General features: G+C 45.8%; 1 protein-coding gene across 1 annotated transcript in view; it reads right to left on the bottom strand.

The window, feature by feature from the left end:
• Positions 1-281: 281 nt before the first annotated feature.
• Positions 282-25,283, bottom strand: part of IRS4 (insulin receptor substrate 4) — a 28,864-nt gene continuing 3,862 nt past the window's right edge. The window contains exon 2 of the mRNA XM_038747682.1: positions 282-2,720. Within this exon, the coding sequence (XP_038603610.1) occupies positions 2,716-2,720 (5 nt within the window). The 3' untranslated portion in view covers positions 282-2,715. The remainder of the gene's footprint in view (positions 2,721-25,283) is intronic.

The following is a 25,283-nucleotide window of genomic DNA, read 5'->3' as shown; positions in this document are numbered from 1 at the left end:
AACCCAGCTCGCCTTCCACTGTATTAGTAATGCACATCTTAGCGAGGAAATAGAGGGTTTGGCTTTTTAAATATAGACATTACGGGAAAGATTGGAGAAGGGAATGATTTAATTGATACAGTCTGTTCCCAAAGTAAAATTAGCCCAGCCTCCAAGGCTTCCTGATTCCAAAAAATGAAAAATAAAATCACCAAGGCCAATTCTTCCACCTCAAGAGCAAATGCTCATCCTTCCGCTAGCCAGATCAGGACTCCGTTAAAAATCCACATGCACGCACGGGGTTACATGAACAACGTCTTTACTGCAAGTAGCTCTAGGGAAAGCCAAGTCAGATAAATAGAAACACTATACAGAGCTCCAAGCCAGTCTCCCCAAACCGCAAATGCGCGATGTGTTTACAAAGAAAACAATGTAACAATATTTACAATGGAAGACAAAGCCAGAAAAATCAGCTCGACTTTTAAACAGATCTGTGAAGCAGAAATAGCAAATATAATGAATAGTTCCAACCATATATGTTTTCGTTTTTACAGACGAAATTACTATGTCCCCATATCAAATTAAATTTACAGGTCACAACATTGTTCCGTCATTGGTATTTCTGTACTATACAGCAGCGTAAACTGGTAGCTGGAAGGTAATATACCTACTGATATGTTTTTACATATTCCCGAAAATAGGCTTCCAGCACAATACTGAATAAATTAGTTGTCTGTAAACTAAGAAAAGATTCAAAAAGATTGCATATTCATAATGCCGTACCTGTTAATATCTGTACTACCGTGTTTGAGGTTACCCATTTATTCAGCATGTATTAAGTCAGTGCTGTACACAGTACATTGGCAGCCTCAGGACCTAATAAGTAAATAATGTAACATTTAATTCATTTCTTTTCCCAAACAACCTTTTCTTTTCACTTCACCATTAGAGATGTTTGAACTTCTATCATTACTGAAATTACTCTTTAAAAAGTTGCAGAGCTTAAAAAAAAAAGGCTGTCTAAAATATTGCATCATTAGAGAGCCAATAGGAGCTGTATTGCGTGATGAGATCATGATCGGTAGAAGCGATGAGATTTTTATTTTCTTTTTTTTTCAACTGGTTGAGGGAGTCTGAGCTCCAGCAGCAACTAGTGACTGTACCACCGTACTCCCCCCGCCCCTTAGAGAAGTGGAAATGCATCTCTTCGGGCACCCTCACCCCCAATCCCCTTCCACCCTCCCTGCCTCAAGTGTTGAGAACCGCAAGGAGGTCGGTATCGGGTACGTTTTTCCGAAAATTCAACTGATCGTTTTCGTACCGTGTACTCCTTAAGACTGCCAAAAAATAGATTTAAGTACAAGTCACCGAACATCCAAACTGAGTGGCTGAGCTGCTCTAAAAAGTAGACTCTTGAGCCAGTTGTCCAGAGGCGAGGCGGTTTGAACCTCACCCTTGCCCGATATTCGGTGAGGGGGGTGGTGGCCGGCATCTTGGAGCTGTATGGGCCATGACCCTATTTATTTTCAGGGCCTTGAGACCCATACATTGTGTGTACCCACAACTGATGCCGCGCTCTCCAAAAGGGCAGCATTAACAGACGCTCCGAATCGGCCGTCCACTAAAACCCCGCAAAAGTACTGTGGTTCACTCGGATTTCTATAGATTTTGCTTTCCAGACTAAGCCGTGATTGTTGGAAGCTTTTTCCTTTAGACGCGTGACAGACCGAGCCAAGCCTCTACTGTTTTCCTTTCTGCAAAACTTGGTCCAATATGAAAAAGAGACTTTGGTTAAAAAGATAGGGTGACCTGGTTCTGGGAAAGCGGGAAGGGAGCGTGGGGGGAACAAATGAAGGCAGATGCTACACAACCGGTCTGAATTTTTCCATTTGAAATGCATAGACAGAAATTCCAACTCGTTTTATGTCTGTAGCTAAGAAAGGGGGAAATATTTGCAATCATCAGTTCTCGCTCTCTTCTTGCCACTTTAACTGGGGAACACGCTGATCAATAGGACATGCTGATCAATAGGTTTGATACCAGTGAAGGTGATTTACAATCACGAGATCTATGATCAAGAAGTAAGCTTCTGTACCATTATCGTCTGTACCATTAAAAAAAGAGAAGATTCTAGATCATAGATGTACGTTCTATTACATAGTTCTCCCCTCACCATCCCTCCCCCCCAAAAGATTTTAAACTTCCAAATCATTTTTCTAAACTTTACGTGTTAAAGCTACTAGGCATTTAGTATCATACCAGATAAGCAAATCCATGTATTAAATATACTGTCAGTCACCTTTGGGTGTTTACATACACACACACATAAATGCGTGCATTTATATGTGTGTGTATCTATATATAGTTTGTGTGTATATAGATGAAAAACATTTTTGAGGGGAAAGGGGAAATATGAGGAAGTGACAATCTGCCTTTCGAGGTTTACACCCATACAGATAGGTTGGGGGAGGCAGGGGAGAGTGGAGCCAGGAGGAAGGAAATCCATCACTGAAGCAGAGTTGTGACATTCCATAATTCAAAAATAACTCCATTATAGGCAGCAGTTCAGGCTGATTTGTGTGAACAAAATTCATTCAATTGTGGGTGTCCATGTCTGTGCTGGTGGAAGCCAAAGCAGCTATTGTAAACCTCTGTGCTTTCCAAAATCCGGGAGAGACCAGCAGAAAAATCCACAACCCTCGCGTTCTTCTAAAAACAGTTTCCTTGGTAATGTTATCAGTCTGGAGAGAGAAGGGGAAAAGAGAGAGGAAAATTGTTACTTACAGTCACGGGATTAAAGTCGACTGACCCATTTCTGTCACCGTAAAAAACTGAACTCGCGTTAGCAGTCTAGAGCGATTTTGCCGACTGAACTCTCCCGGTTGCCTGTGATGACTTCCAGTTTGGGGAAGGTGAGTTCCTCGTTGTGGGCAGGCAACGTGTCTACCGACTGTTGTACTGTCCTCTCCCAAGCGCTTAGTAGAGTGCTCTGAACACAGGCGGCGCTCAATCAATCCCATTGATTGATTGGTTGACCATGGAGGCATCTCAGAGATATATTTAGGGTTGCCCGAATACATCTGCTAACAACCCAGGGTAGAAGGGGGACAATGGCCTCCAATCCCATTTTTCCCCAAACCTGGAGTGAGGAATCAAGGCCCTCATTTCCAAAACACAGAGTTTCCTGGGGGAATAAAGACATGCTGCTGGCCTCGGCATGTTCTTTCAACGAGCCTAGCCTCCTGTAGCGTCAGTACAACTCGGCCTCTCCCCTGTTCACTGGCTTGGCTGGGGGAGAAGAAGTAGCCTTCATTTTAACCAACCCGTTGCTCTTCTGGGAACCAAAGTGGAAGCTTAGTTGGGTCCTTTTTAGGAGAGTTGAGTCTTTTCCCTCTCTCTCTCTCTCCCCCTGACCTAAACCACCAATTAGCCCCTGGTGACTTTGTCCTCACGAGACCTCGCCTCATTACAGTCATGCCTTAACTGACAATGTGCACAGCCCCAAGACAGATCCGCACGCTACAGAGGCAGGTTTTGGAAAGAGCATCCCCAGATTTCCCCAACGGGATTCTATCCAGGACGATAAAAGCATGCTAAAAGGAGAACTGACTGTTCCCTTCCAATCAGGGAAAATGCTGAGATTCTTGGAGATAGAGCTGGTGTAGATCATTGATACTTCCAATGTCTATCAATTCAAAACCTCCATCTTAATCACACTAAAGAAAATGAGCCTACTGGATAGACTGAGAGAGCCATGCGGAACTAAGACCGTGCCCGAACTAATTAACTTGTACCTATCTCAGAGCTTAGAACAGCGCTGAGAAGCAGTGGGGCCCAATGGAAAGAGCCCAGGCCTGGGAGTTAGAAGACCTGGGTTCTAATCCTGGCTCCACTGCTTGTCTATGTGAACTTGTGCAGTCACTTCACCTCTCTGTGCCTCTCTTTCCCATCCTGTAATGTGGGGATTAAGACCGTGAGCCCTATATCATCATCATCATCAATCGTATTTATTGAGCGCTTACTATGTGCAGAGCACTGTACTAGGCGCTTGGGAAGTACAAATTGGCAACATATAGAGACAGTCCCTGCCCAACAGTGGGCTCGCGGTCTAAAAGGGGGAGACAGAGAACAAAACCAAACATACTAACAAAGTAAAATAAATAGAATAGATATGTACAAATAAAATAAATAAATAGAGTAATAAATATGTACAAACATATATACATATATACAGGGACTATATGGGACAGGGACTTTGTCCAGCCTGATTATCTGGTATCTACCCTAGCGCTTACTACAGTGGCTGGCCCATAGTAAGCGCTTAACAAATACCATAATCAGCTTACTGACCAAATGTGATCGACTGCTCATTTATTCTCCCAAGTACTCAATACTATGGATCAGTATGTTGCCAATTTGTACTTCCCAAGCGCTTAGTACAGTGCTCTGCACATAGTAAGCGCTCAATAAATACGATTGATGATGATGATCAGTACTACAGAGTATAATAGTTATAAATCAAGTACACTGCATTTGGAATACAATCTGTATCAATACACTGAATTATTCTAGAAATATTTTGTGGGGGTCTTATGCAGGAAATACAATAAAATAAAACTGGTATTTGAGGGCTTACTATGGGCCAGGCCTTCTACTAAACAAATACTGTAAATAGCCAAAAGCAATTCAAGTTCAGTAATTATTTAGCAACAGCCATGCCCTTTACCAACACTGACCTGATGAAGAATTTTAAATTGAAAACATAAAGGCCATGTTGCAGTTAACACCCAAAGCTCACATTAAATTTTAAAAAAGGCAGAGGGGATATATTTTATATCTTTGGCCCCTTTTATTTTTCTTATAATTTGGTGGGCCAACAGGCTTAAAGCCTGGGATACTTTTTCTAGAAGATGTTAAAAGGTCAGGGAACAATCTAAATGATGGAATTCACTGAGCGGGTTCTTCAGTGCAGGGTAAAATTTCATTCCCTTAAGTTTGATGCTCTCTAATAATTCAAGGCTTATTTGAGTTTATTCAAATGACACTGCCATTAAACCGCATATGGTAAAATTCAAACACAGCTCCATAGGGTCTGATGTGTAAAGAATGACGTTGATTGCTATACCGTATAGTGGCAGTATCTTTGGCATTTTTACCGAGATTCAGAATCTTGTCACCGAATAATAGCCATGATATTAAACACTGGGGTGGATACTAGGGTTTTGAGATCGGACAGTCACTGTTCCGGAAGGAATTCACAGATTGTTTTATCCCTGTTTTACAGAGGGGGAAACTGAGGCTCAGAGAGATTAAGTGACTTGTCAAAGGTGGTATATAGGGCCAGTTTCAGGAACCCTGGTCTCCTGCCACCACCTTCAGCCAGTCCTGTGTTCTTTCCATTAAGCTGTGCTGCCTCTCTCTGTGAGGCTGCAAGAATTTTGTTTTTATTGCTAGGAGAACATTAGAAGAACCTACAAGGCTTTTTAAAGCACTTGCCTAAATTAGTGGTAGAGAGGAATTTAACCCCCAAAACCTGTTTTTTTTATCTCCCCCCCACCTCCAACTTCAGTGTAATTACTAAGATACCTCTGATTTACAAGCAAACAATGCTACATCCATGCAATTAACAGATCAAAGCAAGTGACTAAGGAAAGACTTTCCCATGCCAGTGAGAATTTTCAAACTCTTCTTTAAACCCATTTAGCTTCCTTTAGATCTGTGGAGTTACAGTTTGCACTGCCAGAATTTACAGAAACATGATAGAATTAAAAAAAATATATATATGTTACTGGAGGCCTTCTAGGAAGTCCTATTTAGCTTCCCTGCATGTGCTGTCAAATACATTAGGAATTTCTTTGGTTCCATTTTTTATAACTTGACATTGTGAGTTAGTGTAACAAATGGATTAATTTGCATTCGGCCCAAATTTCCTTGGCTTCTGCTCCCTGGATCATCAGCAGGTAAGGGCAGAAATGAGAGCCTTAACAGAATTATTTCAGCTGATGACTGACTAACCTAATTATTCCAGTTGATGACCGGATCTAGCCAACTGTGTTGGTCTCCCCACCCTAAGCACAGTTTATCTGTGGTCAGATATCTGATCCAGTGAAAGACCTAATGAGAAACCCGTGAAATTGTCAGAAATCACTTCACGACCATGGCAAGAAGCAGCGTGGCCTTGTGGAAAGAGCAGGGGGCCTGGGAGCCAGAAGGACCTGGGTTCTAATCCCATTTAATAATGATAATAATAATGATGGCATTTATTAAGCACTTACTATGTGCAAAGCACTGTAAGCGCTGGGGAGGTTACAAGGTGATAAGGTTGTCCCACGGCGGGCCTCACAGTCTTAATCCCCATTTTATATATGTATATATGGTTGTACATATTTATTACTCTATTTTACTTGTACGTATCTATCCTATTTATTTTATTTTGTTAGTATGTTTGGTTTTGTTCTCTGTCTCCCCCTTTTAGACTGTGAGCCCACTGTTGGGTAGGGACTGTCTCTATATGTTGCCAATTTGTACTTCCCAAGCGCTTAGTACAGTGCTCTGCACATAGTAAGCGCTCAATAAATACGATTGATGATGATGATGATTTTACAGATGAGGTAACTGAGGCCCAGAGAAGTTAAGTGGCACACAGGTGACAATTGGCAGAGCTGGGATTTGAACCCACGACCTCTGACTCCAAAGCCCGTGCTCTTTCCACTGAGCCGCGCTGCTCCTCATTTATCTGCTGAGTGACCTTGGGTAAGTCGCTTCGCTTCTCTGGACCTCTCAGTTCCCTTGCTAGAGAAATGGGGATTAAGACTGAAAAGTAGGGCAGGGACCGTGTCCAACCTAACTCGTATCTACCCCAGCGCTTAGTACAGTGCCTGGCACATAGTAAGTGGTGGACAAAATAGAAAAAAGAACCATGAAGAGGTGGGCTGGGGGTTGTTCAAGCTTACTAAGGGGGGCAGGAGTTCTACACACTTCCGGGCGTGTTTCCTTTACAAATTCATTGTTTTGGAAGTGCAATGGTAGGCCTGAAAGCTAAAGGAAAATACGGAGTTGTTGCTTACAGACTGTTAAATCCAAATCCCAAGGTGAGCCATATGCTGGGTTGTGGAGACCAGTGCAGAGATCCCCTCCCCGCCCCCCACCCAAAGGGTTTTGGGTTACAACCGATCCTTCCATGAGCGCTTTTTATGTGCAGGGCACCGAATTGAGTGCTTGGGAGAGCACAGAAGATTTGTTAGACATACTCCCTGCCTTAAACAGACTCCTACGTTGAGCTTTGCCGAGCACAGTTTTACACTCGTCATTATTTAATCGGAGATTTTAAAAACAACAGATTTGCATCTGGCTGCAATTTCAAAGGCCTGCATTTCCCCCCACCCCCCAACACACCTCCTCCCGGCTACTGGTCAGGATATGCGGCACATGCTCATTTCATTACCTTCACGCTTGAAGAATTAAGAAAAAAGGTCAGAAGTCCAAAGATTGAAGTGAACAATTTTTTTAAAAAATGTTCCAAGTGCAAGAAATGGCCCTGTGCCAAGTGCCCTTTATACATGGTCATTTTAGTCTGACACTTGCGTGATACATATAATTCTTCAAGGTCCAAAGGTTTTGGGTGTCTAACACTCATAGGAACGCAATCCTAACTGAACATGTTCACCTCCTGCACTAAATACTTATTAGCTTTTTGGTAAAAGGAAAGAAAAAATAATTCCCATTCAATATTTTGGAGGGGCAGTGTCATTTATGAAAACATCAAATCTCATGGGATTCTAGCTGTTTACACCGAGAAATAAGTATTTTTAATCTTCAGGATGATTTTGATGAACAAACTGAACCCCAACTGAAATCATTTTGGTTATTCCACTGAACTCCTCAGATTAGAAAAAGAACAACAACATAGTGCTGGGCATCAGAGGTTTCTAAGCAATCAACAGTCTTCCCAAGTACCTTCATCTGGGAGGAGGGAAGGAAGAGGGAGGGGAGGGAGGAAAAGTGTGTCATGGGGTGGACTGGCAGAGACAAGCCCCGTCAACTACTCTTTCTCTCCCAATTCTGGTCTAGCTCTTCCCAGCCTTCTTTCCCACCAATCCCACTACAGCACTATAAACCCCCTTGCCACTGATTTCACAGGGCCCTGACCCTAGTCAAAATTGAAGCCCCTTGCGCCTCTGATTTCAAATCTGATATTATATACTTCAAATCTTTTCAGAGCAAATCAGATTCACACCTTTTTGCAGCAGTTCGGAATTTGTTCTTTGCTCCTCGACATAAATGCGCTTCATTTAATACAGTTTCATGAAAAATCCAACTGGAGTTAACAATCCCGTCTGTACAACACCGTTAGCCAAATACAGTACCTCACAATGCTCCGCCTGAAATTAGGGGCCTTTATGAGAATAGAAAACCTAAGAAACGTGTTCATTGTAACTTCTGTTTCAATAACTGCCCCAACTGCTCAGCCAGCAGCTCATTTCCTGACCGTTTTTCTTAGACGGTGGATATTTTTTTCAATTGATAATCCTGTTCACAAACCAAAGTGACTAAACGACATTCCCTTCTACAGCCTCTTCCAAGGGCAGCTGTCCAACTAGGCTGGTTTCATTTTTATACACTACAAACTTGAGACAAAAATAAGAGATATTTCTTAATGTCCTCATCCAACAGAACAAAAGACAATCACTCTTATAGACAAGCTCTCCTCACTTACTGAAGGCACATCTCCTCCACGAGACCTTCACTTACTGAGCCTTCATTTCTTCTCCCAATCCCTTCTGCATCACCCTTCCACTTGGATTTGCACCCTTTATTCACCCCTCCCTCAGCCCCACAGCACTTACGTGCCTACCCAAAATTTATTTCTATTAATGTCTTTCTCCCACTCTGGACTGTAGGCAGGGGATGTGTCTTTCAACTCTGTTGTAGTTTACTCTCCCAAGCACGTAGAACAGTGCTGTGCACACGGTAAGTGCTCAGTAAATACAACTGGCTTGACTCTCTCTCGAATGTGATTTTCAACCTTACTTGGCACGCAGACCAAACATCCAGCTAATGTGAGGAATTAGTTATGGGGTAGTGGTTGGGAGATAGAAATGTATGCTTTTTTTTTTTTCCCCTCTCAACACTGAAACCGATTTCTGAGATAAATCCAGATATAGGTTCTGGCGTAGACGTGTATCGGAGGTGGTTTCGCCACAGATGAAGAGACCAGATACTGTAGTATTGCTCTGTAGAAAATTGCAGGAAGCCACCAGTGGGTAAATGGGGTGAATGACGTCTTTAGAAGAGTCCCAGCACGCCCAGTTCTGTGAAATGCAGGAGTTGCCTTGTTTCAGAAGCCTGGCTTTTAGGCCTCATTGCGTGTCTACCGCACACGACAGTTACTAACAACAATGTGCTGTATCCAGACAGGTGTGCATTGTTGAAAGGATATCCCCTCAATAGGATTTCTAGAAGAACTGATGCTATATTTTCCCTGCGCAAGAAATGGGGTCAATTTTTTGTGGGGAGATTTTAAGTGCTTACTCTGTGCCAGGCACTGTATTAAGCACTGGGGTAGATACAAGCTAATTAGGTTGGATATAGTCCCTGTCCCACATAGGAACTAAATCACAGTCCCTGCCCCAGTCTTCATCCCCATTTACAGATGAGGGAACCGAGGCCCAGGAGTGAAGTGACTAGACCATGGTCACCCAGCAGGCGCGTCAGGGAGATGGGATTAGGACCCAGGTCTTTCCGATTCCCGGGCCCGGGCTCTAGCCACTGGGCCATACTGGAGTCGCCTGGGTTCCAAGCTATTGAGGGCGGCCTCAGGTCGGCACACAAAATAATAATAATAATTATGGTACTTGTTAAGCGCTATGTGCTTAGCACTGTTCTAAGTGCTGGGATATCATCATCATCATCAATCGTATTGAGCGCTTATTATGTGCAGAGCACTGTACTAAGCGCTTGGGAAGTACAAATTGGCAACATATAGAGACAGTCCCTACCCAACAGTGGGCTCACAGTCTAAAAGGAGGAGACAGAGAACAAAACCAAACATACTAACAAAATAAAATAAATAGAATAGATATGTACATGTAGAATAAACAGTAATAAATATGTACAAACATTTATACATATATACAGGTGCTGTGGGGAAGGGAAGGAGGTAAGATGGGGGGGATGGAGGGGGTGACGAGGGGGAGAGGAAGGAAGGGGCTCAGTCTGGGAAGGCCTCCTGGAGGAGGTGAGCAAATCAGGTTGGACACAGTCCGTCTCACATGGGGCTCTGTAAAATCCCCCTTATGCAAGGACTTATTAGGGGACGGAGGCCCCGAGAAATGAAGTGACTTGCCCGAAGTCACACAGTAGGCCAAGTGGCAGAGCCGGCATTAGAACCCAGGTCCTTCCAACTCCCAGGCCCAGGCTCTAGCCGATAAGCCACGTCCAATCCCACTGGGACTTGGCAACCTGCTGCTTCGTAGGTTTCGGACTGGGATGATCGACAGGGTCCCAGGAACATGGCAGAAGTGGCGCCCTCGCCTCAGAACCAGCCCTTGGCCTCATGGGATGATGTCTGCGACAGGCGACCCTGGACCATTCTGGGGAGGGCTCATTTTGGGTCAGGATAGAATTGGGCAGCACAGTCCGGCCCAGTCTAGAACGAAGCAGCACGGCCTAGTGGATAGAGCACGGGCTTGGGAGTCGGAAGGCCATGGGTTCTAATCCCGGCTGCGCTACTTGTCTGTGTGACCTTGGACAAGTCACTTCCCTTCTCAGGGCCTCCATTACCTCATCTGTAAAACGGGGATTAGGACTGTGAGCCCCATGTGGGACAGGGACTGTGTCCAGCCTGATTTTCTTGTATCCACTCCAGCACTTAGTATAGTGCCTGGAACATAGTAAGCACTTAAATGCCATAATTAATTAGCGAGTCACATCTGGGCCTCGGATTGTCCACCTGGGCAAGGCTTAACCTGGTCCTGGTCACTAAATGGAAAACAATCGTGATGGAAAAAGGCATTATGCAAGGACTTTTGCTCCAGTCCTGCTCAGTAACCCCGGCTACTAAAGCAGAGAACGAGTCTACCAACTCTTATATTTTACTCTCCCAAGTGCTTACTACAGTGCTCTGCACACAGTAAGGGCATAATAAATACCACTGATTGAGAGTCTAGAAACGTGACACCCTTACAAACCACCACGTTCGCAAGCACATGGACTTGAGTGCCACCCATTTCATCCCTCAAAGTCCAAAAAACAAATCTACCCAATCTAGATCTGAGCAGGGTGTCAGCTACAAATGAGAAAAGGTGAGAACAACCAAGAGAGAGTGGTCTTGAATGAAAACAAAAAAAAATCGATTTAGCAAGCTGAGCGTTTTACTAGATTTTGCCAAGTTTAAAGAGAACCAGGCAGAGCAGCCTGCTTTCTCCTTTGCACGGGCTAAATACTGTTCAACTCTGGTAAAAGGTTGTTCTGTGCTCCCAAAATCTTGAGTTCAAGAGGGACTGTGATCATTTTCTTATAAAAGAAAAGAAAAACTAAAAGACCCATTTTAGGGATGCGGTAGTACGAAGCCAGCCGAATTTATCATCTATTCTGATCACCGATTAAGACCGATTGCTTGATTGGTCACCTTGCCGGCTTCTGGAACTGCCGCCCTTCCAGTTAATCGGAGATCTCAGCAAATACTTCCCCTCCCTTCCAAAGGTGGAACAAACTTTTCAGCCTCTGAAATGAACTCCATGTGCCTGAATCTCTCTCCTCCCCTCCCTCCCTCCCTCTCCTCCCGGCAACCTGGCAGCTGTCATTTGCTTCTTCAAAACAAATGAAGTCAACTTGTCTGTTCTAACTTGTGTAATGATATAAACCTGAATATTAAATCTTTAATATGCTAATCGAGCCCTACATGACTAAAGAGAAAAAACAGCAATTTGCAGGTGGGCCCAGGAGGCCCTTCTCCGGGTTATTACAGGCCACTTCGGGGTGACTCATCGAACAATACTCTAATAAAAGTTGGAGGACCAACTTCAGTCCTACCCCGAGAAACGCTCACTGGTAACACTGCATTCCAGTTTCCCGGGGTCTTTTTTTTTATCGCTTTGATCAGTCCCCCGGCTCAGTTCTCGGCTTCCCGTGAAACATAATTTTATTTTGAAGAACTGGGGTTGCAACTTCCTCCTCTTTTTCTTTCAACCGGACTCTCCTTGAAGGCAGGGAGCGGGTCTCCCAACCTCCACTGGATTCGCCCATCAGCTGCTGATGGATCAGCTCTGTTTTATCGTACTCTCCCAAGCACTGAGAACGGCGCTCTGCCCGCACTAAGCGTTCAATGAAAACTTAGAGTGGCTCAGTGGAAAAAGCATGGGCTTGGGAGTCAGAAGTCGTGAGTTCTAATCCCGGCTCCGCCACTTGTCAGCTGTGTGACTTTGAGGAAGTCACTTAACTTCTCTGTGCCCCAGTGACCTCATCTGTAAAATGGGGATTAAGCTTGTGAGCCTCATGTGGGACAATCTGATCATCTTGTATCCCCCCCAGCGCTTAGAACAGTGCTTTGCACATAGTAAGACTGTGAGCCCACTGTTGGGTAGGGACTGTCTCTATATGTTGCCAATTTGTACTTCCCAAGCGCTTAGTACAGTTCTCTGCACACAGTAAGCGCTCAATAAATATGACTGATGATGATGATAGTAAGCACTTAACAAATACCATCATTATTATTATTATTACTATTGATTAGATGACCTGTTGCAACTACCATCAACTGGCAATTATTCCAAAGGGGCCTGTCAGCACGATTTGAGTACCCCTGGTCAAAAGGGAATACACTTGCCAAAGCAAACAACTCGAAATGGGCTTCTCGATTCCTTGAAAAATAATTCTAAAGTGCTCTGCACCCAGTAAGTGCTCAATGAATGGATGGACTGATTAATCTTCCGATGACATCTTTGAGGAACGCAACTCCTAAAACTATTAGGAACTGAGAAGCAGTGTGGCCTAGTGTGGATAGACAGTGGGCCTGCAAGTCTGAGGGACCTGGGTTCTAATCCCAGTTGTGTGACCTTGGGCAAGTCACTTCTCAGTGCCTCAGTTCCCTCACCTGTAAAATGGGGATTAAAACTGTGAGCCCCATGTGGGACATGGACTGTGTCCAACCCAACTGGCTTGTATCTACCCCGGCGCTTAGAACAGGGCCAGGTGCATACTAAGTACTTAAACACCATAAAAAATCCCCCCGAAAACTCCCAAGTTTCCCCCAGAGGTGGATGACAGAAAAGTAGCATTGCTACTGTGCTAATCAGAAGCTCTGCCTTTTAAGTGCTCTAAACTCTAGGCTGTTAGGTCGCTGTGGGTAGCGTATGTCTGCTGTATTGCACTCTCCCAAGCGCTTAGCACAGTGCTTGGCACAAAATAAGTGCTCAATAAATACCATTGTGTAACTCTAGGGCAGGACCTGGACAAATGGATCCTGAATGGGGAGGAAAACAGCGAGGAAATTCACAGTTCCTTGATGTAAGGTTTTTGTTTTTGCAGAGTAGGGAGACTGTACTGAAGGGCTATAGGCGGTGCCTAAATATTGTATTTATTAAGCATTTACTATGTACCAGGCACTGTACTAAGTGCTGGGGTAGATACAAACTAATCAGGTCGGACACAATCACGGGTTCTAATCCTAGCTCCACCACGTCTGCTGTGTGACCGTGGGCAACTCACTTCACTTCTCTGTGCCTCCGTGACCTCGTCTCTAAAATGGGAACTGAGACCGTGAGCCCCACGTGCGACAGAGACTGCTTCCAACCCGACTGGGAACCCGATCCACCCCAACGCTCAGTACAGTGCTTGGCACTTAGTAAGCACTTAACAAGCATCACAAGTATTAGCAGTAGTATTTTTACAGTCCCTGGCCCAAATGGGGCTCACAGTCTTAACCCCCATTTTACAGTTGAGGGAACTGAGGCACTGAGAAATGAAATGATTCACCTGAGGTCACCCAGCAGACAAGGGCAGAACTTCTGATTTCCAAGCCCGGGCTCTATCATCCTCATCATCATCAATCGTATTTATTGAGCGCTTACTGGGTGCACAGCACTGTACTAAGCGCTTGGGAAGTACAAGTTGGCAACATATAGAGACAGTCCCTACCCGACAGTGGGCTCACAGTCTAAAAGGGGGAGACAGAGAACAAAACCAAACATACTAACAAAATAAGTAGAATAGATATGTACAAGTAAAATAAATAAATAAATAGAGTATTACTTAAGGTGGCACGGCTTCTGGGTTTCCCCTGGGGCTGCCTCCTTGAAACTACTGTAAAAAGAGGGCGAGGGCAGGACTGGACGCAAGCCTGGATGTTGGCTCTTAAATCACTCGACTAGTCCAAAAGAGCAAGAACTGGCCTGGGGCCAGTAACTGAAGAGGCTTGCCAACAGGGTGCCCTCATGGAATTGTTACTAGTCATTAGCTTCAAAAAAAGGAAAAAAAAAGAAAAGAAAAGAAAAAGGGCCTCAGATATACTGTCTTAGCACAGTCATGCAGGCTTCTCTCCAGGATCATCAAAAGAATCCTGAAAAAATAAAAACAAAGGATGAGGCGTGTCTGGGTGGGGTCAGATCCCCACAGCAATCACTTACCCTTTTCTCAAGAAGCCAACACCTTAGTTAGATTGAGTCCAAAGGACTTTACTACGTTGTTTCAAAAGACTGAAGGAAAAGATGATTTGAGATCCGGGCAGACACACACGCAGTCCATCTTTTTTTAAAAAAGGGTTGTACTTAAAAAAAAAAATAAAGGTGGTATCTTTGCACATAGTAAGCGCTTAACAAATGCCATTATTATTATTATTAAGCACTTACTAAGAGCCAGGCACTGTACAAAGTGCTGGGGTAGGTACAAACTAATCAGGCTGGACACAGGCCGCGTCCCACATGGGGCTGCTGCTTAAGAGAAGCAGCGTGGCTCAGTGGAAAGAGCCTGGGCTTTGGAGTCAGAGGTCATGGGTTCAAATCCCGACTCTGCCAATTGTCAGCTATGTGACTCTGGGCAAGTCACTTAACTTTTCTGGGCCTCAGAGACCTCATCTGTAAAATGGGGATAAAAACTGTGAGCCCCCCGTGGGACGACCTGATCACCTTGTAACCTCCCCAGGGCTTAGAACAGTGCTTTCCATGTAGTAAGTGCTTAATAAATGCCATTATATATACATGGGGCTCACAGTCTCAATCCCTATTTTACAGATGAGGTCACTGAGGCACAGAGGGGGTGAAATGACTTGCCCAAGGTCACACAGCAGACAGGTGGCAAGAGCCAGGATTAGAACCCAGGTCCTCCGACTTCCAGGCCTGTGCTCCTTCCGCTAGGCCACGCTGCTCCTCCTTTACGATTTAAATAATCGTGTCATCTTTTGTTGATGTCACCCTAAATTCTGTTTGCTTCTCATATATTTCTAGTGAAGCCCTTAACGTACCGCCCTGACTAAAACCTACCCACCCCGAAATAGTCTCACGCCATGTATGTGTCTGGAGCCGAAAATGCACGATGAGCATTTGGCAAACATCACATTTAAATCTGATTTTGAGTGGATTACTCAGGCTATATACGGCAAACCTATATTTGGGCCCGTATGTATGGCAAGCACGCTTATTTATCTACGGAAAAACCGGAGAGGCTGGCTGGGGAACAAACAAGCCTTCATTTTCAGCCGAGCCGCTGCGTTCCCTAACGTCACCCATCTGGTATTTGACAAAGCCCATCGGTGACCGTGCGGCGGCCGAGTTCGAAAAACCAGCTCGACTGTCCGGCCGCCTTTTGATGAGTGGCACGTTCAGCCAAGCGCGGAGGTTTGACCGGCAGAAAACGTGACGGTGAAGTCAGCCGCGAAAATAACTTTTAAGATGCCGGTTCAGCTGTCTGAGTGCCAGAAATAGGAGTTGTGGGGTGGGCGGGGGGGAGGCCAGGACGCTTCTCCTGCATTAACAGTTTAAAGCTTCCAAAAGAGGGGAAGACCCACGTGAAGCAGAACCGCCGTAAACGCCGGCGGCGAGCACGGGTGGCAGCCGACGGGCCCGTAAGGGAATTAGAATAATAATAATGATGGCATTTGTTTAGTGCTTACTATGTGCAAAGCACTGTTCTAAGCGCTGAGCACTGTTCTAAGCGCTGAGGAGAAGACATGCTGCTGCTTCTCCCGCCCTCATCCCCAGCCCCTGGAGAGGATGGGTTGAGGTGCCCAAGTGGGTGGGAGGAGCAAGGCCTGCGGGGAGGGGGTTGCCCAAATCGGGCAAGGGGCGTAAAAGGCTCAAACACCAGGAAAAAACTACCATAGTCCACCCCCCACTCCCGCCAAAGAAAAACAACCCACTGAAAACAGCGCTTAGAACAGTGCTTTGCACATAGTAAGCGCTTAATAAATGCCATCAAAAAAAAAACCAGTCTAGACTGTAAACTCGTTGTGGGCAGGGAATGTGTCTCTTTATTGTTGTACTGTAATAATGATGATGATGGTATTTGTTAAGCGCTTACTATGTGCACAGCACTGTTCTAAGCACTGGGGAGGCTACAGGGTGATCAGGTTGTCCCACGGGGGGGCTCACAGTTTTAATCCCCATTTTACAGATGAGGTAACAGGCACAGAGAAGTTAAGTGACTCGCCCAAAGTCACACAGCTGACAGTGGGCGGGGCCGGGATTTGAACCCATGAGCTCTGACTCCAAAGCCCGTGCTCTTTCCACTGGGCCACGCTGCTTCTCAGCTACTGTACTTTCCCAAACGCTTAGTCCAGTGCTCTGCACACAATAAGCACTCAATACAACAGAATGATTGAAATGGATGGTTGGTAGATGGGAGCAAGTGCAGAAGAGTCAAATTCTGTCCCTTTGGAATAATAATTACGGTACTTGTTAGGTGCTTCCTATGTAGAAAGCACTGTTCTAAGCATTGGAGTAGTTAGGCAGGTTGGACACAGTCCCTGTCCCACATGGGGCTCACACTCTTAATCCCCATTTTACAGATGAGGTAACAGGCCCAGAGAAATGACTTGACCAAGGTCACACAGCAGACATGTAGCAGAAATGGAATTAGAACCCATTGCCTTCTGAGTCCCAGGCCCATGCTCTAACCACTAAGCCAGGCTGCTTCTCTAAATACACAATTCACTGTCAAAATTCTCCCCTACATGAACAGAGAAAATCCTCTTGTAGCAAAAGTGAACCATTCAAAGATTTTCCCCCCCACAAAAAAGGAGGGGGTGAGGGGACGCATCCAGAATTTCAAACCACTCGATTCACCTGAGCAAGATCTTTTGGGTCCAACCTGATTATCTTGTATCTACTCCAGCGCTTGACCCATAGTAAGGGTATAACAAATACCATCATTAATATTATCTTTTAAAATTTCCATTACTGTACGGAAGTACGCTTCCTCCAAAATTCATAGAAGCTGTAGGTGTTGTACTCTCCCAAGCACTCAGTCAGCGCTCCATATATAATACTGAATGAATGAACGTTAGCCTGGCCATCTGCAGCAGCCTAACCAATACAGATTTGCCAAACTACTGGGGTGGGCGGGGGGGGAGAAGCTTCCAGGGCAGTAAGAATTGTTTTCCTAATTACATTAATAATAAAATCACCATCCTAATAGAGTGCAATTTGGGGTCAAAAATCGAGCATTCATTATGCAATCAATCGCCTTGAAAATGAAAAGAAAAGCTCGCTTATTTTTATTCAACTACAGATGATTTTCTTATTATGGGATCCATTATGGGATCCAGCACATCCCTTAAGGTGCTACGCATCTGCTTCTAGCTTAGAACAGTGCTTGGGACATAAGCGCTTAACAAATACCTCATTATTATTATTAGCAATGCCTCCCCATACTGCTGATAAAATGCTTGAGGTTTGTGCTTGCTTTTTAATTGAGGGGGGGAAAAAAAAAATCAGCCAATGGGACACTATAGGATTACAGAGTTTTCAAAGCCTACCTAAGCTCCTTAAAGGGAACTGAAAAGAGGCACAAGTACTAACTGCACATGATCTGTTTTTGCCCTCTTGTCAATGCACGGTATTAATAGTGAGACGTAATAATGTCAACAAGCTAATTCTGGCACAGGGAGGGCATCGTGTTACTGAGGAAACTGAAAAAGCTTTGCTTAAGTAATAGAATCCGTGAGGAGTACACGTTAATAATAATAATAATGGTACTAAAGCGCTTAACTACGTGCCAAGCACTTTTCTAAGCGCTGGGATAGATGCAAAGTAGTCAGGTTGTCCCACATAATAATAATGATAATAATAATAATAATAATGATGGCATTTGTTAAGCGCTTACTATGTGCAAAGCACTGTTCTAAGCGCTGGGGAGGATACAAGGTGATCAGGTTGTCCCACGTGGGGCTCACAGTCTTAATCCCCATTTTACAGATGAGGTAACAGACACAGAGAAGTGAAGTGACCTGCCCGAAGTCACACAGCTGATAAGTGGTGGTGCCAGGATTAGAACCCACGACCTCTGACCCCCAACCCCATGCTCTTTCCACTAAAGCCAAGCTGCTGGCTTTTGTGCCACTTTCCTCCTGGAGTTCCTACTGGGGAAAAAAAAAATAAAAAACATTACGGTGTACTCCCCATAAAGGAGAAGAGGATGACGGTGGTTAACTGAATGAAAGAGGGCTATTATCACTCCCAACAGAAAATATCATTCATTGGGTCTAATGTAACAAGACGGAAACATTCCCACACCACAGTAACAATGTCTCAGATTTCACAAGTGAAACAGGGGCACAAAATGAGGAGATTCCCATTCAATCCCCAAAACATAAACGGGGCTAAAATCCCCGGGTCAAAGCGAGCTGAACCATATTAGGAACTAAAACTCCCCTCGGAAGGGCTGGGGTTTGCATACCACTTGTGTAAGGTTTCAAGTCAGCATATTACATCCTAACCATACTGTGTCCTTATAAAGTATTGAGAAATGCAGATGATGCAACTTTGCATCAAGGATATGCAAAAACCCAACTCCTCCTGACACGTGACCACTATTAAAAAGGATTCTCCGCGCCCCTCCAGCGCAATACTGACCGTGATTTTTCTGATTTGGTTCCATGGCAACTAGGCAGAGGGGAAAAGAGTCCAACTCTGGCCAACCCCCCGATTATCTCACACCTACCTGCCTGCCACATTGTAAGCCCTTAACAAATTCCTTCAAAAAAAAAAAAAAGGGGGGGAGTCCAGGAGCGAAACATTTTTATTTAAGCACTCCAGCTAAAAATATTTAGGGGGTCTCTAATTCTTTCAAAGATACTAATATAACTTCCTTACTTTACGGTTTAAACTTTCCCCAAATGTGGTACATAAACTTCGCGGGATCTCACTCAGTGGTTTCTCCGAAGGATCAACCTCAAGCAATTCCTCACATCACTTTTTTTTTTTTTTACCAAGTCCATTTAACCTCCTTGCTTAAAGTTGCTTTAAAAAAAATTAAAATAAAGAAACCTTCGGTACTCAGTACTTTAGAGACATTACAGTCCAAATAATTTGAAGAAAAGCTGTTTCCTCTGGGATGTTAATCGCACCGCCACACCTCAATATTGGCCACTTTTTCTCTGCCTTTTTTTTTTTTTAACCCTCTAGACTCACTATGGGGTAGGGAATGTGCCTAGTAATTCTGTTGTCCTCTCCCAAGCGCTTAGTACAGTGCTCTGCACATAGCCAGCGCTCAATATTAAAAGAAGCAGCGTGGCTTAGTGGAAAGAGCAGGGGCTTGGGAGTCAGAGGTCATGGGTTCTAATTCGGGCTCCACCACTTGTCTGTTGTATGACCTTGGGCAAAACCACTTAGCTTCTCTGTGCCTCAGTTACCTCATCTGGAAAACGGGGATGATGACTGTGAGTCCCACGAGGGGCAACCTGATTACCTTGTATCTACCCCAGCGCTTAGAAGTGCTTGGCACACAGTAAGCGCTTAGCAAGTACCATAAGAATAATAATAATGATAAACACCATTGACTGATTAACCCGAGAGCCCCCAACCGTTCTAATAATGTCTGTCTCACAGTCTTCTAGACTGTGAGCCCACTGTTGGGTAGGGACTGTCTCTATGTGTTGCCAACTTGTACTTCCCAAGCGCTTAGTACAGTGCTCTGCACACCGTAAGCGCTCAATAAATACGATTGATTGATTGATCGTCTCTCCCTCTAGACTGTAAGCTGTATGGTGTACTGGATAGAGCCCAGGCTTGGGAGTCAGAAGGTCATGGGTTCTAATCCCAGCTCTGCCACTTGTCTACTGGGTGACCTTGGGCAAGTCGCTTCACTTCTCTGTGCCTCAGTTCTCTCATCTTTAAAATGGGGTTTTGCGACTCTAACCCCCCAGGGCCTGTATCCAACTCCATTAGCTTCTATCCACCTCAGTGCTTACGCCAATGCTGGGCACGTAGTAAGCCCTTAAGGGCCCAGCGCTTAGAACAGTGCTTGGCACATGGTAAGCGTTTACCAAATACCATTATTATTACTATAAATAACAAATACCATACCTATTAAGCTCCCCGTGGGCAGGGACTGTCTCTGTTTATTGCTCCACCGGACTCTCCCGGGCGCTTGGTGCAGTGCTCTCCACACTGTAGGCGCTCAATAAATAGGACTGACAGAGGTCTGATCGTGACCAGTGTGGCAACTGTTTGGAGAAGGGCTACTACCAATGCTCTGGTTGCCTTAAATCCACAGTGCTGCCTCCCTGCTGGGTTTTCACGAGGCCCCATAATAATAGTTATGGTATTTGTTAAGCATTTACTACGTGCCAGGCTCTGTATTAAGTGCTGGGGTGGCTATGTGGCTCAGTGGAAAGACCCCGGGTTTGGGAGTCGGAAGGTCATGGGTTCCGATCCCTGCTCCGCCACTTGTCAGCTGGGTGACTTTGGGCAAGTCATTTCACTTCCCTGCCCCTCGGTGACCTCGCCTGTAAAATGGGGGATTAAGACTGTGAGCCCCAGATGGGACAACCTGATCACCTTGTATCTACCCCAGCGCTTAGAACAGTGCTTGGCACATAGTAAGCACTCCCAGCTCTGCCGCTTGTCAGCTGTGTGACTTTGGGCAAGTCACCTAACTTCTCTGTGCCTCAGTTCCTCATCTGTAAAATGGGGATTAAGACTGTGAGCCCCACATGGGACAACCTGATCACTTTTCCCTTCTTGACTGTGAGCCCCACCTTGTATCTACTCCAGTGATTAGAACAGAGCTTGACACACAGTAAGCGCTCCCAGCTCTGCCGCTTGTCAGCTGTGTGACTTTGAGCAAGTCACTTAACTTCTCTGTGCCTCAATTCCTCATCTGTAAAATGGGGATTAAGATTGTGAGCCCCACTTGGGACAACCTGATCACTTTTCCCTTCTACACTATGAGCCCGTTGTTGGGTAGGGACCGTCTCTATATCTTGCCGACTTGTACTTCCCAAGCGCTTAGTACAGTGCTCTGCACACGGTAAGCGCTCAATATGATTGAATGAATGAATAACAAATGCCATCCTCTGTAAAATGGGGGTGAAGACTGTGAGCCCCACATGAGACAACCTGATCACCTTGTAAATTCTCCAGCGCTTAGAACAGTGACTTGCACATAGTAAGTGTTTAATAAATGCCATCATTATTATTATCATTATTATTGGAGAAGCACTGTGGCTCAGAGGAAAGAGCCCGGGCTTGGTAGTCGGAGGTCATGGGTTCTAATCCCAGCTCCACCACTTGACATCTGGGTGACTTTGGGCAGGTCACTTCACTTCTCTGGGCCTCAGTTCCCTCATCTGGAAAATGGGGATGAAGACTGTGAGTCCCCTCTGGGACAACCTGACTACCTTGTAACCTCCCCAGCGCTTAGCACCTAGTAAGCGCTTAATAAATGCTATTATTATTATTATTATTGCTATATTCTCTGGGCCTCAGTTCCCTCATCTGGAAAACGGGGGTGAAAACTGTGAGCCCCACGTGGGACAACCTGACTACCTTGTAACCTCCCCAGCGCTTAGAACAGTGCTTTGCACCTAGTAAGCCCTTAATAAATGCTATTATTATTATTATTATATTCTCTGGGCCTCAGTTCCCTCATCTAGAAAATGGGGATGAAAACCGTGAGCCCCCTCTGGGACAACCTGCCTTGTAACCTCCCCAGCACTTAGAACAGTGCTTTGCGCCTAGTAAGCGCTTAATAAATGCTATTATTATTATTATATTCTCTGAGCCTCAGTTCCCTCATCTGGAAAATGGGGGTGAAGACTGTGAGCCCCCTCTGGGACAACCTGACTCCCTTGTAACCTCCCTAGCGCTTAGCACAGTGCTTTGCACCTAGTAAGCCCTTAATAAATGCTATTATTATTATTTTCTCTGGGCCTCAGTTCCCTCATCTGGAAAATGGGGGTGAAGACTGTGAGCCCCCTCTGGGACAACCTGACTCCCTTGTAACCTCCCCAGCGCTTAGAACAGTGCTTTGCACCTAGTAAGCCCTTAATAAATGCTACTATTATTATTATTATTATTATTTTCTCTGGGCCTCAGTTCCCTCATCTGGAAAATGGGGGTGAAAACTGTGAGCCCCACGTGGGACAACCTGTTGACCTTGTATCCCCCCCAGCGCTTGGCACATAGTAATAATAATAATAATGGCATTTGTTAAGCGCTTACTATGTGCAAAGCACTGTTCTAAGCGCTGGGGGGGATACAAGGTGATCAAGTTGTCCCACGTGGGGCTCCCAGTCTTAATCCCCCTTTTTACAGATGAGGGAACTGAGGCTCAGAGAAGTTAAGTGACTTGCCCAAGGTCACACAGCAGACTTGTGGTGGAGGCGGGATTCGAACCCATGACCTCCGACTCCAAAGCCCCGGCTCTTTCCACTGAGCCAGGCTGCTTCTCTAGTAAGGGCGTCCCACACGCCATCATTATTGCTGCTATTTATCGCCGCCTGCGCGCGCACGTCACGGCTGAGGTAACCGAGGCCCGGCCTCAGCCGGCCTGATCCGGTCCGGTCCGGTCCGGGCCTGCCGCGGGAGCGCCGAGCGGCCGCCAGCGGGGAGCGACGTGGCTGCGGGGCGGGGCGCGCCCCCTATCGGCGCTCCGCTAGTTGGGCCTGGCGGCGGGCGAGGGGGGGGGAGCGGGGGACCCCGGGAGCCAATCAGCGGAGCCCATTCCCGCGCGCGCTCCTTCCCCCCCCCCCCCCCCGCCAAGGGGCGCGAGCCAGAGCGCGCGCGCGCCCCCCCACGGCCGCGAGCCAAAGCGCGTGTGCCCCCCCCCCCCCACAGAGCAGCTTAAAAGTTAAGGCACGGGGGGGGGGGGGAGATTTTTTTTAAAAAGCGGTGCTTTTAATTGCTTACTTAATAATAATAATAGCATCTGTTAAGCGCTTACTACATGCCAAGCACTGAGGTGGGGGGGGATATTATTATTATTGATTACCTTATTATTATGACTATATTCTCTGGGCCTCAGTTCCCTCATCTGGAAAATGGGGATGAAGACTGTGAGCCCCCCCGGGACAACCTGACTCCCTTGTAACCTCCCCAGCGCTTACAACAGTGCTTTGCGCCTAGTAAGCGCTTAATAAATGCTATTATTATTATTATTATTATTATATTCTCTGGGCCTCAGTTCCCTCATCTGGAAAATGGGGGTGAAGACTGTGAGCCCCCTCTGGGACAACTCAGTACTCAAGGTAACTGAGTTGTCCCACGTGGGGCTCACTTCTTCCTCCTCCTCTTCTTCTTCTTCCCCCTCCTCCTCTTCCCCTTCCTCCTCTTCTTCCTCTTCTTTTAGACTGTGAGCCCACTGTTGGGTAGGGACTGTCTCTACATGTTGCCAACTTGTACTTCCCAAGCGCTTAGTACAGTGCTCTGCACACAGTAAGCGCTCAATAAATACAATTGATTGATTGATTCATCCCCCTTTTACAGATGAGGGAACTCAGCCACATACATATCCATTCTATTTATTTTATTTTGTTGATACGTTTGGTTTTGCTCTCTGTCTCCCCCTTCTAGACTGTGAGCCCACTGTTGGGTAGGGACTGTCTCTATGTGGTGCCAACTTGTACTTCCCAAGCGCTTAGTGCAGTGCTCTGCACACAGTAAGCGCTCAATAAATACGATAGATTGATTGATTTGTTAAGCGCTTACTACGTGCCAAGCGCTGGTCTAAGCGCTGAGGTGGGGGGAAATGCAAGGTAACTGGGTTGTCCCACGTGGGGCTCACAGACTTCATCCCCCTTTTACAGATGAGGGAACTCGGGCACAGAAGTGACTTAATAATAATAATAATAATGATGATGGTATTTGTTAAGAGAAGTGAAGTGACTTAATAATTAATAATAATAAAAAATGATGATGGTATTTGTTAAGCACTTACTATGTGCTAAGCACTGTTCTGATCACTGGAGTGGGGGGGGGGGGATACAAGGTAATTGGGTTGTCCCACGTGGGGCTCACAGTCTTCATCCCCCTTTTACAGATGAGGGAACTCAGGCACAGAAGTGAAGTGACTTAATAATAATAATAATAATGGCATTTGTTAAGCGCTTACTATGTGCTAAGCACTGTTCTGATCACTGGAGTGGGGGGAATACAAGGTGATTGGGTTGTCCCACGTGGGGCTCACAGTCTTCATCCCCCTTTTACAGATGAGGTGACTCAGGCACAGAGAAGCAAAGTGACTTAATAACAATAATGATGGCGTTTGTTAAGCGCTTACTATGCACTGAGCACTGTTCTAAGCACTGGGGGAGATACAAGGTTGTCCCATGTGGGGCTCACAGTCTTAATCCCCCATTTTACAGATGAGGTCACTGAGGCCCACAGAAGTGAAATGACTTGCCCAAAGTCACACAGCTGACAAGTGGCGGAGCCGGGATTAGAACCCATGACTTCTGACTCCCAAGCCCGGGTTCCTTCCGCTGAGCCACGCTGCTTCTCTACGTGCCCAGCACCGTCCTAAGCACTGAGGTAGGTACAGAGTAATTAGGCCGGACTCGGTCCCTGCCCCGCGTGGGCCTCACGGTCTTGAGTCGGCGGGGGGGAACTGAGGCAGAAGTTCAGTGACTTGCCCAAGGTCACACGGCAAGCAGCTGGAGGAGACCTGGTTTAAAAGCCAAGGACTCTGACTCTCACGTCGGGGCTCTCTCTCTCTCTCTCTCATGCTTGGGGGGAGGCAGGCCAGGTCCTTTTCCATCCCGAAACAGAGGGGAACTTACCGCCTCACCCCTCCTTGGTAAGGCACCAGGATGGGCTTGGGATATTGCCACACCACAACAGATATTGCTTCAATCACAGGAAAAGGGCAGCCAG

The sequence above is a fragment of the Tachyglossus aculeatus genome, chromosome 6, assembly GCF_015852505.1.
Source record: "Tachyglossus aculeatus isolate mTacAcu1 chromosome 6, mTacAcu1.pri, whole genome shotgun sequence".
Lineage (NCBI taxonomy): Eukaryota > Metazoa > Chordata > Mammalia > Monotremata > Tachyglossidae > Tachyglossus > Tachyglossus aculeatus.
The sequence above is the reverse complement of the archived record's forward strand: the minus strand, read 5'-3'. Positions and strand labels throughout refer to the sequence as shown.